We start from the raw sequence: 15674 nt of genomic DNA, 5'->3' as shown, positions 1-15674 counted from the left end.
TCTGGATTTTTCTTCAGTTTTTTTTTTTTATTACTGCCCTATTGTGTGTGTCATGATTGTGTGTTAATTTGTCTTGATTAATTTGGGGGCAGACTTTCTTGTAATTTTCTTTAAAGGTGTTTTTGTCAATAGTTCTGCAGGTTTCCTGAAAACCCTTTTAAGTTGTTCTTTTGGACACTGGTGGATTTTTCACTCATTTTCAGTCCTAGTGCTTGACCATTTTCAGAAGAGCATTTTGTTTAAGCCACTTAACCCATTCCAGTTTTTCTTTTCTTTTTGTCAGATCAGCAAAAAACAATGCCAAAGACAACCATTTGACAGGCATAACATTAGTATTTTTTGCAGTAACAAAGTGATTACCAATGTGTTTTTAGTCCAAATGCTGGTGTATTTCAGCATGATTTGCAGAGCAAATTTAAGGAAATTGATAGTGGCAGGGTTAAAAATTACCTCCAGTCAATGGAGTGTATCTGGAAGTCTGAAAGCAAAGACTGGATACAGGAGCTGATGCATCTGCTCCTTCAGTTGATCAATCTACTATTGACTGAAGCCTTATTAGAAATAGTCTCAGTGGAAGGATGGCTGTCAAGAAGTTAGTCTTTAGGAAGGGAAACAAGTTTTCTTAAAAGATAGTTTATTAAAACTACCCCATCAGGAGACAAACATCACTGATGAGTTGGTGGCCAGTGAAGTGAAACACAGATGGAGCAGTTAATCTGGGGCAGCCTTTATTGCCTAGAAGTAAGAGGTAAGCTGCATCAAGTGCCAATCTTCCTTTGTCAGCAAATCAATAACAGTAGGCCACAACTAAGAAAGCAGAGCACACAAGTAGTATCTGTGCCAAATAGCAAATCCATTCTTGCAAATGGGGTCAGCAGGAAATCATTTAACCTTACAACAGCAAGTAAAAATCAAAGTGTTGTTACTTAAATGTACACCCGACCTCAATCACATGGCCTGCAGCTACAAACACCACCCCGCTTTGCGAAAACTCTAGTAGTCAACAATCAAAACTCTAATTAAAGTAGGAGAATCAGCCATAGTAGCATACCAACCAAAACATCCAAGCTGCCAACAAAGAGGGAACCAAGCTACAACCAAATTCATGCCAATTCAAAGCTCAGTCAATGTTGTCTACACCAAAGCTGCCAGACCAAACTACCAAATTAAAAACATAATACTATTCAAGTCATACCAGTTACACTTGTGGCACAGTTATGCCACAACAAATTGTGAAAACTCAAGCCATGTGTTTCATAAGGCCACAAAACACAAGAAAATGACGTCAACCACATTTTCTGCCAGACTAAAGAGAAGGCATGGATGCTCCTCTATTAAGGTCAGCCACTTAAGCCTATTAAAGGGGATGCATGGTTCATAAAGCTAAACTCGTCCCAAAATACAGGTGTTTAATGGCCAGGCAAAATGGAGACTATTGTTCTCCTCCAGCATAAACCACAGAACAGCTCAACCTTAATGTTGAGCTGTTGGGGTGGCTGTAGCTCAGGAGGTAGAGCAGGTCACCTATTAATCGGAAGGTTGGTGGTTCGATCCTTGGCTCCTCCAGTCTGCATGTCAAGTATCCTTGGGCCAGATACTAACCCCAAGTTGCTCTCCGATGCATCCATTGGAGTATGAATGTGTGTGAATGTAGTTAGAAAAAGCACTAAGTACAGATAAAGTGCTTGTATGAATGGGTGTGATTGGGTGAATGCGATATGTTGTATAGAGCGCTTTGAGTACTCCGGGAGAGTAGAAAAGCGCTATATAAGAATCAGTCCATTTAATGTAATCTTATGCGGAACTTCCTCAGATATTGGTCACAGTGCTGAATACCATACCTACTTCAGACTGTACTCAAAAAGCAGTACAACTTTAAGCTATGTTATCAAGCAAGTTAGCACTGACCCAAATTTTAACCTTACCAATGCACTAAACATCTCCCGTTTGTCACAACTCCACTCAAAGTGGGTGACAAAGGGCAACTTCCATTAGTTCCAATAAAAGCCTATCATAATATAACCAAGTGGCAATTTGGGTGTTTCCAGGTAGGGTAGAGCAGAGACTGGATAGTACATCTAAACCAGCTTTTATAGCCTGGAAGACCCATGTGAGCTGCATTAGCTGACTATCCTCTCAAGCCGGCCAATCAACAATAACAGCAGGTCAGAACTTTCTTGACAGTGGGAAGATCATCACAAGTCACTCTACATTAGAAATAAAGAAATGACAGGTAGCTAACCATACTGTACTTGTTTGATTCCTAATGACCAGCTGCTGTTTGTTTCTTCATTCCCCCAGGTGAACAGTTAGAGCCATATTTACAAAAGATCCTGTTCAGGTGAAAAAAGAAACTATTTGGAAAACTTTGTGCCAAACCCACAGTATGCTGTTGGGTGAAATGGCCTTTGAATAATGCATTTGCTTGCAGTTAAACTTGCCAGCTGTTTGTGAGGTGATTGTTTCACAACCATTGGAATACTCTTACATAGTTGGGGGACATTTTAACAGGGAACGACAGTCCTGAACTTTTCTAGACAGAATGTCCAATTTAGGGTTTGTCTGGGTTTTTTGGGATGATGTCATGGATGACACAGGAGGTACGCAAAAAGCTAAAAGTACGGAATACTGCTTTTAAGTCTAGTGATGAAGCTGTGTTCAAGACAGTTAGAGCCAGCCTGAACCGTGCATTCATGCTGGAAAGATTCAGTTTCTTCTGTGACCCTAGTAACACCAGGTGCATGTGGCAGGGGATTCAAGCAATAATAGCTTATAAGGCTACTCCTACACTGTATGACAACAACCCACACCTCTTCAACAACCTCAACAAATTTTTCTGTAGATTTGCAACAGACAACACCCCTGCAATAAAGACCAGTCTTCAGACAGATGAGAAAGCGCTGAATCTCAATGCAGCTGATACCTGGAAAACACTGGGGAAATTGAATGTACGGAAACCATTGCATGATGGGTACTGCTGGAATTTGTTTTTTTCTTTAAAGCTAATATCTCATAATTAGTATCACATATTTGGACTTCCTCACCAACAGACCTCAGTCAGCGAGTGGGAAACAGCATCTCCATCTCCCTCTCCATCGGCTCCACTCAGGTCTGTGTCTTGAGCCCATTGCTGTTCACGCTGTGACATGACTCCAGCGCTGCATCTGCTTCTAATCACATCATCAAGTATGCAGACGACACAACAGTGGTGGGTCTCATTAGGGACAACAGCGACCTGTCCTTTAGAGACGATGTGAAGCAATTGGTGGACCTGTCTCTTCCGGAACATCAAGAAGACCAAGGAGATGATCATCGAATTCAGGACAAAACACTCATCAATGACAACAGTGCTGTGGAGGTAGTCAGCAGGGATTTTCTGGGGGTACAGATAACTGACAGCCTGGACTGGTCACTTATTGAGCATCATTTGCTAAACAGGCTCAGCAGTGTCTACACTTTCTCTGCTGGATGAGGAGAACACACCTTCCCCCTCACATCCTCTCCACTTTGTACCGTTGAGAGCGTGCTGACCAGCTCCATCTACATCTGGTCTGGCAGCTCCAGGCCCTCAGAGAAGAAGTCGCTGCAGAGAGTGTGAGGACTGCTGAGAAGATCTTTGGGACTACCCATCAGCTATCCATCTACCCAGGATGTCATACACAGACACTGTCTAAGCAGAGCCCAAATCATCAAAGACTCCACCCAACCTGTTCTCCCTGCTCCCCTCTGAAAGAGGTTTTGCAGCATCAGGTCCGGTACAGCTGAAATCTGCAACAGTTTTACTCCCCACGCCATCAGACTCTTGAACTCTTCATAACACACAGTTACCTCTGTAAGCTGCAAACCAACCCTGAGATGAATCAACATGTCGTGGCCTCTTTGTACTCTTAATCTTTGATCATATTAACTTGAGAGTTTTATTTCAAGGTCTTGAGAAGGATAGTTGATCATTATAAAGTTTATGATGGGAGTTCTCTCAAAGACTTGGATGTTGACCTTTATCTACATAAGACTAAAGGGCTGGTGCAATGTCTATAATAATAAATAGAACTCTAACTAAAGTCCAGTTTACATTGTACACAAATCCAAAAGTTGACATTTCCAATGTGCCAACTTACTGTTGTGCGTCTGTGATTGAACAGTTCACTAAGAGTTTATCTGTCAAATTTCCAAACTGTGAATGTGGGGCCTGAGTGCCACCTAAATGATTGTCACCTCCTTGACATACTATATAAAGTTTTTAAAATTATAGAACAATTCAGTGAAATTGCAGTGAATTTGTCATTGTGATGATTGTTGTTGAGTGTCATAAATTGCGTAATTATAAAGAAATAAATGTAAATTTTTATGTCATTCAGCACAAGTGACTCACGATGGCCACTCAAACAAAATAACATAGAAATACAGCTTCAGGTAGCTCTGTAAGTTGTCGTAGTTTTTGATAAGCGCAGCACAAAAGTGAGTTTTTCCATGATTTATTATCATCTGTGTTGACTGTGGGTTGTTTGTGCAAACACAGCAACCTCCATATCTATTCCCCATATGAGTTTAAGCAAGGGAAAAAGAAAAACAGTTTTTTAGTTTGCGATCATTGAAAAGTCCCTGCCCATCTGGTGGTTGCATAACTCCCTCTCCAGCTGTAGTATTTTAGCAGCAAGTCCAAGCCAGTTTCTCTGACTCCAGTCCTGCAGCTCCTGTTGCTTTCAACTTTTTTGTGACTCTGTCATAGTTGCAGAAATGTCCACCGCTGGTAAGGTAGGTACATAATTCCACATGGGAGGCCTCATTTACAGGTTTAATGTTTTAAAGTGGGTTTTTTTTTTTTTTTTGCTTGTTTGTGTGTGTGTTTGTTTTTGTTTTGTTGTTTCAAAACATTTTGTTGCAAACCTCACATTAAAATATTGTACTTGGTTGAAATGTATTTTGCTGTACGTCTGTGTCTAAGTGTGGGTGGGTGTGTCATGAATACTGTAATAGTCGAAAGTGTTACAGATAAGGGTTTCAGGGCAGTTGAGCAGTTGTTAACCTATATCCTTTTACACATGCATGTTTATTCCACTAAGTTCAGCCTGGAGTTACTTTGACTGCAATAAAACTGTGATGAAATACATCTGTGAAATATTGTGTTTCCTATTTTGACTTGGAATGCACTTTGAAGCCATCGAGACAGTTTTGTGCAACTGCAAATTTTGGCAAGGATGCTGCTGTGGGAGGCCAAAAGAAAAGTATGGCGCATGCCCAAGAATTTAGTGCAGGGAATTCAAAAATAATGACCAAAAAGGCCCTTTATTTATGCAATGTAACAACATGTGATTTACTGAATGGTTTATTTTGTGTTATTCAGTTTCCAGAGTCTACATTACTACATTTGATAAATGAGACACGGACTTTAGACTTTTCCTTGTCATATGATGTTTGCCCTTCTGCAGGAAAAGCCTTATCTGAACTATTAAAACCACTCTGCTGTTAATCAGTGGCTCTTTTGCACAAACTCTTGCTTGCAGCAGTTGAATAGTATAATTTTAAGATGTTTGAAATTTCTCGAGTTGTGCCAGACAGGCATTAATGCACTTCCAATGACAAATGCTACATGAGTAGGTGCTTGTAGCACATCTCTCCAAAAACCCATCTTGGTATAGTTCAGCAGCACCCCAAAAATGTGACCTTTCATGCTGCCACTTTAGGTCATCAAGTGCAAGGCAGCAGTGGCCTGGGAGCCAAACAAGCCTGTGGTGATTGAAGAGATTGAGGTAGCCCCACCTCAGGCCAATGAAGTCCGGATCAAGGTGAGAAACATCCACAATCGACACACACACATTCACAGAGATCTCTTAGTGCACTTGTGTTGGTGAATGAAAGTAATCATAATAGTGGATTCTAATCTAAGCAAAAGTTGCAGGACACTGTCACGTTGTAGGTGATGATGACACACAAAAAATGGGTAATAAGGCAAAAATGAAAAATCTGAAAGATAAAAGCTCGGATGACTAAAGAGCAGAATCTCCACTTCTTAGCTAATATTCAATTTGATATTTCAATCTAATTCTTCAGCTGTAACCTGACAAGGACAAAGTGCAGATAGATCAAACAAATAAGACAGTGTTTACTTGCGGACGTATGATATCAGTCAGACATCAGTGAAACTATGTTCCTTTCAAAATGTTGCTCAACATTGTTTAGTGACATTTCAGCACATTTCAATGTGAAATGCAGTCAGAATACAATCAGATGCTCTGCAGACTGTTTGATAAAGTAACTCTTAGCTCCTTTTAATTAAAGTAATTACAGGCTCATCTTCTCCCAGATTTCATGTCCAGTTGACTGACAAGAGGCACAGAGTTACAGAGATGAGACCTACATGTCACACAGTATATCTTGCCTTTAACTCTAATAAAGTATACTAACGCAGCTTTTTATCAGCTATAATTAGCCAGCAAATGAAGCTATCATTATCTCCATTAGTTATCTAAAAACTGAATCTCTGATGGGAGCAGATATGAAAAATATTGTCTTTCAGTAGTACTTGTTGGTTCTATGCCATTTAATACTGTTCAAAAGGACTTCTAAGGCTAAAAGCTGTGGGAGATAGTGAGCTGTTCTTTTTTAACTAGTCATTATGGAATTGCAGTACACTATCCACACAGTATGACAAAAGAAACTGTGGGATTGGACACCTTTTACCACAAAGACTAACCATGTGTGACCAGGTTTGATGGGGTGTAGCCACTGTATTTAATCCCTAAAAGTCCATGAAAAATCAGGACCGAGATGTCAGCCACTGGACTCAGATACAGACCTAATAACATCCGGGGGAAATTTTAACCCCAGAAATGTTCTTCTTTAACAAAATGCTTCCTCACTTTGGGTGTATTTCTGGTATATGTATAGCAAAAGACAGAGTTTTATCCGTTCCCTTGCGTTTCCATTTCTTTCACACTCTTGCTATGTCAGGTAAAAAGCTTGGCAAACTGCACCGATAAAACCACAAGCCAAACTCTTCAAGTGTCCAAAAGAAACAAGCATCTGTGTTCTCATGCAGATCGTTGCAACTGGAGTGTGCCACACTGACCTGTACCACCTTTTTGAGGGTATGCACAAAGATGGCTTCCCAGCAGTGCTTGGACACGAGGGAGCCGGCATAGTAGAGAGCGTTGGCCCAGGCGTTACAGAATTTCAGCCAGGTCAGTTAAAGCTTTCATTTGTCTGTCTTGTCATGTTCACCAGGTGGTCTCTGTAAGATGCAGCATTTTCAGCCTTGTTTTTGAATTTTAGGAGACACAGTGATCCCTCTGTTCATCTCCCAGTGTCGGGAATGTCGCTTCTGTAAGAATCCTAAGACCAATCAGTGTGAAAATGGGTGGTGAGTTAATATTTTTCTTAATTTCGCTTAATTGTAGAATTTGTTTTATATGTACCCTCTGCCACAAAGTACTATACTTTTTAACCAATGTTTTCTGTACAGGGCTGCTGATAGTCATGATGTGATGGCTTTAGCAGAATCCAGGTTCACCTGTAAGGGGAAGAAGGTGCTGCAGTTTATGGGGACCAGCACCTTCTCTGAGTACACTGTGATGAACCAGATGGCTGTGGCTAAGATCGACCCTGCTGCTCCTTTGGATAAAGTCTGCCTCCTTGGGTGTGGTGTCTCCACTGGATATGGGGCAGCTGTTAATACCGCTAAGGTGTGTATGTAGGTTTGATAGCAGGTGAAGACTGATGTTTGTTACTGTATGAAGTCTTAACAAGTCCAGAGTATCCAAATTGACCAATTTTTTTTTTCCCTGCAGGTTGAGCCAGGCTCCACCTGTGCCGTGTTTGGTCTGGGAGCTGTGGGTTTGGCTGCAGTCATGGGCTGCAAGGCTGCAGGAGCCAAAAGGATTATCGCTGTTGACATCAATCCAGACAAGTTTGAGAAGGCCAGAGTCTTTGGAGCCACGGAGTTTGTGAACCCAAAGGATCATAACAAACCCATCAATGAAGTTTTGGCTGAGATGACAAACGGAGGAGTGGACTACTCCCTGGAATGTGTCGGGAACGTGGCAGTCATGGTGAGGCATACTGACAAATTCGAATAAAGACTGGAGCCATTTGTAAATATGGTCAAGAACCCTATGTTTACAAGTCAACTGACGTTTGGCTGGTTTTATTACTTAGCGCAGTGCCTTGGAGTCTTGTATCAAAGGCTGGGGTGTCTGCGTGCTGGTTGGCTGGACTGATCTCCATGACTTTGCAGCCCGACCCATTCAGCTCATTGCTGGACGTACATGGAAGGGTTCTTTGTTTGGAGGTGAGGCACTTGTGATCATCCACACTAACTAATGCAATGTAATTTAACCACCACTGCAGCATTACTGAGCACAGCTTCCAGTTTTGGGGGTGTTTCTGCATCCATACGCAGCTAACTTTCTTCAGCTTTACATCAGCACATTCAATAATAATAATAATAATAATAATGGATTGGATTTATATAGCGATTTTCAAGGCACCCAAAGCAGAACTTTTTAAAAGCACCAGGTTGTATTCAGCACATTAAAACATCTGCACATTTTCCATAATTGGTTTCACACACCAAATTACCAAGAACAGTACCACCTGTGCTGTGACAGTGACCAGAAGGCTTCAAGTGAGAAAAGACTAATTGATGTTATAATATGCTTTTTATATCTGGGGCTCAGGATTTAAGAGTAAGGATGGCGTCCCTGAGATGGTTAAAGCCTACCTGAACAAGAAGGTGAAGCTGGATGAGTTCATCACTCATAAAATGACTTTGGGCCAGGTCAACGATGCCATTGAACTGATGAAGCACGGCAAATGGTAAATATTTTCGCAATTATTACTAACTAGATGCAAAAATGAAGAACTAATAGGTGCAAGTCTTCTAATTTGTGCTTTGTATTTGTTTCCCAGCATCCGGACAGTTCTGAGTGTTTCCCCACAATAAAACCATTTCATTCCTCAGTAATGAAGCCATGCTCTACAGTGAACACCATTCAGCAGATTATGTGCAGATTATCATTATCATCAGTGTTCACATGATCAGAATCTGAGGAGTGTTTGTGCAGCAAAATAAATGGTTTTAACAGATGACTGGCTTCCTCACTTCTGATCAGATTTGGTTGTGTTGTTTTGTAAGTCAGTACAGATGCTGGTATTCAGTTCACTATTACACAGTTTTTATTGTGGCAAAACGTTTCTAGTCAGTTCAGATTTACAGACCTGTCTAATCAACTATATGTACTTAAGTTGGCAAACAGTGTTGAAATTACACTACTAGTGATGAGATCATGGATTTATTACCACAGCTATTTCTGCCTGTTGCACTACTTTCCTGGTAACTTCAAAAGGAGGCAATATTTCAGTTAAAAAAGATAAAGCTATTAACCTTCTCCTATAAAACCCTTTAAAAAAAAGCCTTTTATATTTTCTCACTCAGATTCTTGCTTCAGATATTGACAGGGGTTATACACGAACGCACAACGATGCATTTGTTTGGCTGAATGATGCAGTTTTCCCTTTTATATTGACCTTTTATTTGCAAAAGTACCCATACAGACAGAATTACTTAGCTTGCTTCTCAATGACAATTCCTGGAGATCTAGAGCAGGGGTGGGCAATTTCAGTCCACGAGAGCCGGTGTCCCTACAGGTTTTAGATCTCACCTTGGGTCAACACACCTGAATCACATGATTAGTTCATTACCAGGCCTCTGGAGAACTTCAGGACATGTTGAGGAGCTAATTTAGCCATTTAAATCAGCTGTGTTGGTTCGAGGACACATCTAAAACCTGCAGGGACACCGGCCCTTGTGGACTGAGATTGCAAACCCCTGATCCAGAGGAAGCGCAAAGAGAACATATGCAGAAGGGTCCTCCACAGGTTTGAACCCAGGGCCAACCTCTTGTAGGGCGATTGAGTTAATCACTGAGCCGCCATCCTACTGTGCATTCACAAATATTGTCCTGAGTCATTTTTCTGGGGTTGTTGGATGAAAAAACAAAACAAACCAAACTGGCTTACACTGTAGATTCATATTAAAATGTTTGGGGTTTTTTTACTTGATAGATAGCTTAGCTTAGACTAGACTCCCATCAATGATGATGATGATGGTGATTATTATTATTGTTATTATTATAAATTATTTGCGGTCGGACTTTGAGCCATTTTAACATTCCAGGTCAGCTCATTTAGGCATGCCTCATTAGCCACTTTCCTTATAAGGAAAATGCAGCTGCAAAGCGAATATTGGCCAGCCCTTAATTACCAACCTGCAGCTTGGAGCATCAGCTGTTTCCCACCTGTTGCAGACCCGCTGTTTCCTCCAGGTATGTGCAAGTTGCTTTCCTTGTGATTATGTTTACGGCCTCGTTCTGCACTTCTGCCCTGAAAAAGCAAAGCATACCTGGCTGAACTCGTTTAACTGATCTCTCCTTCATTGCTGTGTTGTTGTGCATTTCTGAAATGCTGCCAGTAAGGTTGGAGGTTTTCTGAGCAGTGGGAACTCGGAATCATTGTTTCAACATGGTAGCCCACGCCAGTTCATGTTTCACTATAAACTAGTAAGAGGAGTTGAGTAACTCTGAAATAAGTAACTTTATTTTAGAAAGGCTGATCAGAGTGAGTTTCAACACCTCTGTGTTCCTCCTGAGTTAAGTGAAGCAAATCCATCATAAGTGAAATGGTATCCTTTTAATGTGAACCCTGTAGCATTTTAACTTCATTCATTCATTCATTCATTCATTCATTCATTCATTTGTTCATTTCAGGCACAACAAAATACATATATTGCACATAAAGTGCACAAAACAAACAAACAAAAATTACCTGAAAAGGAGTGGGACGAAGAAAACTTATTAAATCCCACCCCTATACTCACTCATCAACAAAAACAATAAGCTTCCCGCAGCTACGCCCATCGTTGCAAAGCATCATACACATACATACATATATATCTACACACACATGGACATATATATACATACATACGCGCACACTTTTTGAATCCATACCAGCAATGGTAAGAGAACAGACATTACAGAGGACACTAAAAACATCATTGAGTATACTGTGACCAGACCAACTGTTTGTAGAGGAATTTAAATCTATGAATATTTTTGCATTGTTTCAGTTGTAAACTCAGACTGTTCCAGATTTTCACACCACATACAGACACACAAAAACCTTTACGGGTTGTTCGAATTCTGGGTAATTTGAATTTTCCGAAGCCTCTCACATTATAACCTCTTTCTCGAATTTCAAATATAGTTTGTAAATTTGCAGGTAGAAGTTTATTAAAGGCTTTGTATAAGATTATGGATGTATTGTAATTAACCAGATCCTGGAATTTAAGTAACTTTGCCTGAAGAAAGAGTTTGTGAGTATGATCTAGATAACCAGCCTTGTGAATAATACGCAGTGCTCGTTTCTGTACTGTGACTAATGGATTAGTTGTATTTTTATGTGTTTCCCCACACTTTCACACAATATGTAAAATATGGAAGGACCAGGGTACAGTACAGAGTACGAAGTGCATCTTTATCAAGATATGGTTTCACTTTGTTCAAAACTCATGAGGCTTCTGGAAATTTTGGTTTTATGTGTCTGACGTGGGGTTTCCATGAAATTTTATTATCAATTACGACTCCCAAAAATTTGTTTTCACTCACATTATCAATTGGTACACCTTCAATGATAATTGGCAATTCTATATTATATTTTAAATTACCAAACAACATTGCTTTAGTTTTACCTATATTTAATGATAATTTATTTATATCCATCCATTTTTTTTATTAATTTTAGCTCCCTGTTTACGATCATTACAAGATCAGTATAATCATCGCTGCTAAAAAAATATGTTGGTGTCATCTGCGAACAGTATGAGTTTAAGTACTTGAGAAACATCAAAAATATCATTTATGTATACATTGAAAAGTTTTGGTCCCAACACTTAAAGAACAGGAGGGGACAAAGGAAAGCTTTTTGTTATTCTTTAACAAATAAAAGAACCATATGGTTGGTGATTACGTTTGAGTTTAAAGAAATTGAATCAAATTAAATGTAATCAGCTTTAACTTAACTGGGATGAAAGCAACTGTAGGTTGAGTCAAAGCTACAGTTTACTTATGCGTCTGTAGTGTTTAGACCCAGTCAGGCCTCCTCCAACCCCTCAGTGGAAAATCTGAAGCTTTAGACTAATTTGATAACAAAATATTGTACCTCTCCAAATCAACCTGTCTGCACCCTGGATTCAAAACATCTTTGAAATCAATTTAAGATTAAAATTAGACAATTCATTTACAGACTGGCCCTCAAATAGTCACGACTGCATTTCACATTGCTGACCAGCTCCATCTCCATCTGGTTTGGCAGCTCCAGGACCTCAGAAGTCGCTGCAGAGAGTGGTGAGGACTGCTGAGAAGATCATTGGGACTACACATCCACTATCCAGCTACCCAGGATGTCACACACAGACACTGTCTATGCTGAGCCCAAATCAAAGACTCCACCCAACCTGTTCTCCCTGCTCCCCTCTGAAAGAGGTTTTGCAGCATCAGGTCCGGGATAGCCGAAATCTGCAACAGTTTTACTCCCCACACCATCAGACTCTTGAACTCTTCATAGCACACGGTTACCTCTGTAAGCTGCAAAGCCATCCTGAGCGCCCCAAACATATTGCACATTATGGGATATTCTATCCTGTTCTAGTTGGGCATTTTTCTTGAACAGCCCAGCTCTTTGTATGTATGGTCGACTAGGTCTGTCATTTCAGCTGCAGGCAACTGCAACCGATAAATAAAGCTCATCCTTATCCTTTAGTAGCTAGAAATTGCCTGGTGAATTGATCTGATTCTGCAAGTGCTGTCTTGAGTTCATGTGTCAAAATAACATTGGCAGCGATGAGTCAACATGGCGTGATCTCTTTGTACTCTTAATCTTTAACTATATGAACTTGAAAGTTTGTAGCAAGTTTTATTTCAAGGTCTTGAGAAGGATAGTTGATAATTATAAAGTTTATGATGGGAGTTCTCTCAAAGACTTGCATATTGACCATTACCTATATAAGACTAAAGGGCTGGTGCAATGTCTATAATAATAAATAGAACTCTAACTAAAGTCCAGTTTACATTGTACACATATCCAAAAGTTAACATTTCTAATATGCCAACTTACTGTTGCGCGTCTGTGATTGTACAGTTGAATAAGAATTCATCTGTCAAATTTCCAAACTGTGAATGTGGGGCCTGAGTGCCACCTAAATGTTTGTCACCTCCTTGACATACTATATAAAGTTTTTAAAATTATAGAACAATTCAGTGAAATTGCAGTGAATTTGTCATTGTGATGATTGTTGTTGAGTGTCATAAACTGTGTAATTATAAAGAAATAAATGTAAATTTTTATGTCATTCAGCATAATTGACTCACGATGGCCACTCAAACAAAATAACATAGAAATACAGCGTCAGGTAGCTCTGTAAGTTGTCGTAGTTTTTGATAAGCGCAGCACAAAAGTGAGTTTTTCCATGATTTATTATCATCTGTGTTGACTGTGGGTTGTTTGTGCAAATGTTACACCGCTGAAATGATGGGCCAACTCATCTCTCGTGCAACATATTTATTTTTACAGAAAACTGTAAAGACAGCAAAATGTCTGATTAATCAGTTCTTTCGGCGCGGGCCGTACACTGCCTCTTCACCACTGACACTACTTCTTCTAGTGTAGCGTCAGCTACCGATGCGTACAAGACTGAGCTCCCTCTGCTGGTGGAACTTATACAACAGTAAAACTGACATTGCAGTGGCCTTACTAAAGGAAAGTGTCTTTGAGTATAAAATAAAATGGGGGGGCTACTATTTTCATGTCTCTGTCTTTAACATAGTGCCACACTCTCCCACAAAATTAAATGTCTCTTGACATTTCTGTCTGCATCATCTATTCAACCATAGCTTTAACACATTCCCATAGCCCATGGTCTCCAGAAGCCATTACAGTCAATCACCTGAGCCGTAGTCACTGTACAGTTCCTCTGCACCAAAGTTGGCTGACCTAAAGTGTCATAGCTCAGTACAGTTGGTTGCTGTCTTTGTCTTTGAGGTCGCTGCCTCACAGAGTCAGTCTCACCACCAGTTGCAGCTAGAATGTCAGTCATAGCATCACCACTCAGATACAGTCTCTTCACTTTGTAGTGGCACATCCTCTTCTTGACAGTGGAGATTCAGATGAGGCTGGAAGGACTCTGCCAAAGGGTTAAGCGGAGTCTGCCTCTGTCGTCTCCCTGGAACCGGCCTGAGGTACCACTGGTAGGTGTCACTGTCGTCATCATCTGATGTGTCGCCATTCCCTGGCTGCAGCTGTCTACGCGGAGGTCTGAACTTTTTCCTTGTCACAGTTGGAGAGTCTTTTTGGGGCTGAACAGTCTGTGTTGATGGCTTCTCAAGTGGTAGGAAGTCACAGGGCAGCAGGAGATTTCTGTGCACCACTTTATCTCTGCCTTGGCCATTTTCAGGGCTGATCACATACACTGGACTGTGATCTGCTTTCCTCTCCTTCACTTTGTAGACTTCGTTCTCCCAAAAGGACTGGATCTTTGCGGGTCCACCTCGAGGAGTGAGATTTTGTAGGAGCACTCTATCCCCAGGCTAAAGATCTCTCCCTTTAACTTTCTTGTCGTAGTATGTTTTACCTCGAGCAGCTTCCTTGTAGCAGTTTGAGAAGCCACTGTGTATGCCTCCTGCATTCTCTTTTTCCACCAGCTAACATAGTCATCATAGTCCACATGAGCTTCATCCCTTTTCAGGTCGAAGAGCAAATCGATGGGCAGGCGTGGGGAACGTCCGAAGATGAGGTAATATGGGGCGTAGCCTGTTGCCTCATTCTTCGTACAGTTGTACGCATGGACGACTTTAGCTAGCGACTCTTTCCAATCATCCTTCTCCTTGTCCTCCAGGGTCCGCAACATGGACAGCAGGGTGCGGTTGAATTTCTCCACCTGTCCATTACCCTGCGGGTGGTAGGGTGTCGTGTGGGAGCCCTGGATTCCAGAGAGTTCTTTCAATCTTGCCAGGAGTTTGTTGCCCATGTCGTGGTGTAGTCTGGTCGGGAAGCCGAACTTGAGTGCAAAGTCATTGAAGAGCTTGTCAGCGACTGTTTTAGCTGCTTTGTTCTTCGTTGCATAGGCTTGGGCAAACCTCGTGAAGTGATCCATGACAACAAGTACATACTCGTAGCCCTGCTTACACTTTTCCAGGTGAAGGAAGTCTATGGACACCTGCTGGAATGGGTAAGTGGACTGGATCAGGGACAGAGGTGCACGGGTCTGCTTACTCAGTTTCTTCTTCTTAAGACACTCACATTCTTCTGTAACAAAGTGTTCAACCTCTTTCGCCATCTGCGAAATAACCAAAATAACAACACTGGTCCGGCCGGGTCAAGTCAAACGATGATTTTAATGAACACACGTGTGGGAGATGAACACTGCATGCAGACAGCATCGATCTCTCTCCGAAAACCACACAACAATAGTTTTTATGAAAATTTTTTGAAAATCAGGGTATTGGAACGCCCCCTCATGCGTAAAGTAGGTACAATACAATCAATGTTGACAACTTTTAACACATTAAAAGAACATCATCTTCTTCCCAGGCCAGATCCTTCCCAGTAACCTTCTAACTCTG

The 15674-nt window shown here is 41.0% G+C and overlaps 1 protein-coding gene across 1 annotated transcript; it reads left to right on the top strand.

Moving 5' to 3' along the window:
* The first annotated feature begins 4602 nt into the window (after window positions 1–4602).
* On the top strand, window positions 4603–9085 carry LOC120432735 (alcohol dehydrogenase 1). Its single transcript, XM_039603823.1, has 9 exons — window positions 4603–4755; window positions 5685–5786; window positions 7040–7181; window positions 7273–7360; window positions 7463–7682; window positions 7788–8048; window positions 8155–8287; window positions 8676–8814; window positions 8908–9085. Exons 1-9 carry the CDS (start codon window positions 4738–4740, stop codon window positions 8939–8941), a joined length of 1137 nt encoding a protein of 378 aa, XP_039459757.1. The 5' UTR covers window positions 4603–4737; the 3' UTR covers window positions 8942–9085.
* The last annotated feature ends 6589 nt before the right edge of the window (window positions 9086–15674 follow it).

The sequence above is a fragment of the Oreochromis aureus genome, linkage group 19, assembly GCF_013358895.1.
Source record: "Oreochromis aureus strain Israel breed Guangdong linkage group 19, ZZ_aureus, whole genome shotgun sequence".
In the NCBI taxonomy this organism is placed as follows: Eukaryota; Metazoa; Chordata; class Actinopteri; order Cichliformes; family Cichlidae; genus Oreochromis; species Oreochromis aureus.
Note: the sequence above shows the minus strand (reverse complement) of the source record. Positions and strands in the feature narration are given on the sequence as shown.

Bases quoted from the DNA above. Each gene is read 5' to 3' on its own strand.
- LOC120432735 (XM_039603823.1), top strand. The intron at 7,361-7,462 runs GTGAGTTAATAT...TTTTCTGTACAG, and splicing joins AATCAGTGTGAAAATGGGTG to GGCTGCTGATAGTCATGATG. The intron at 8,288-8,675 runs GTGAGGCACTTG...TCTGGGGCTCAG, and splicing joins GAAGGGTTCTTTGTTTGGAG to GATTTAAGAGTAAGGATGGC.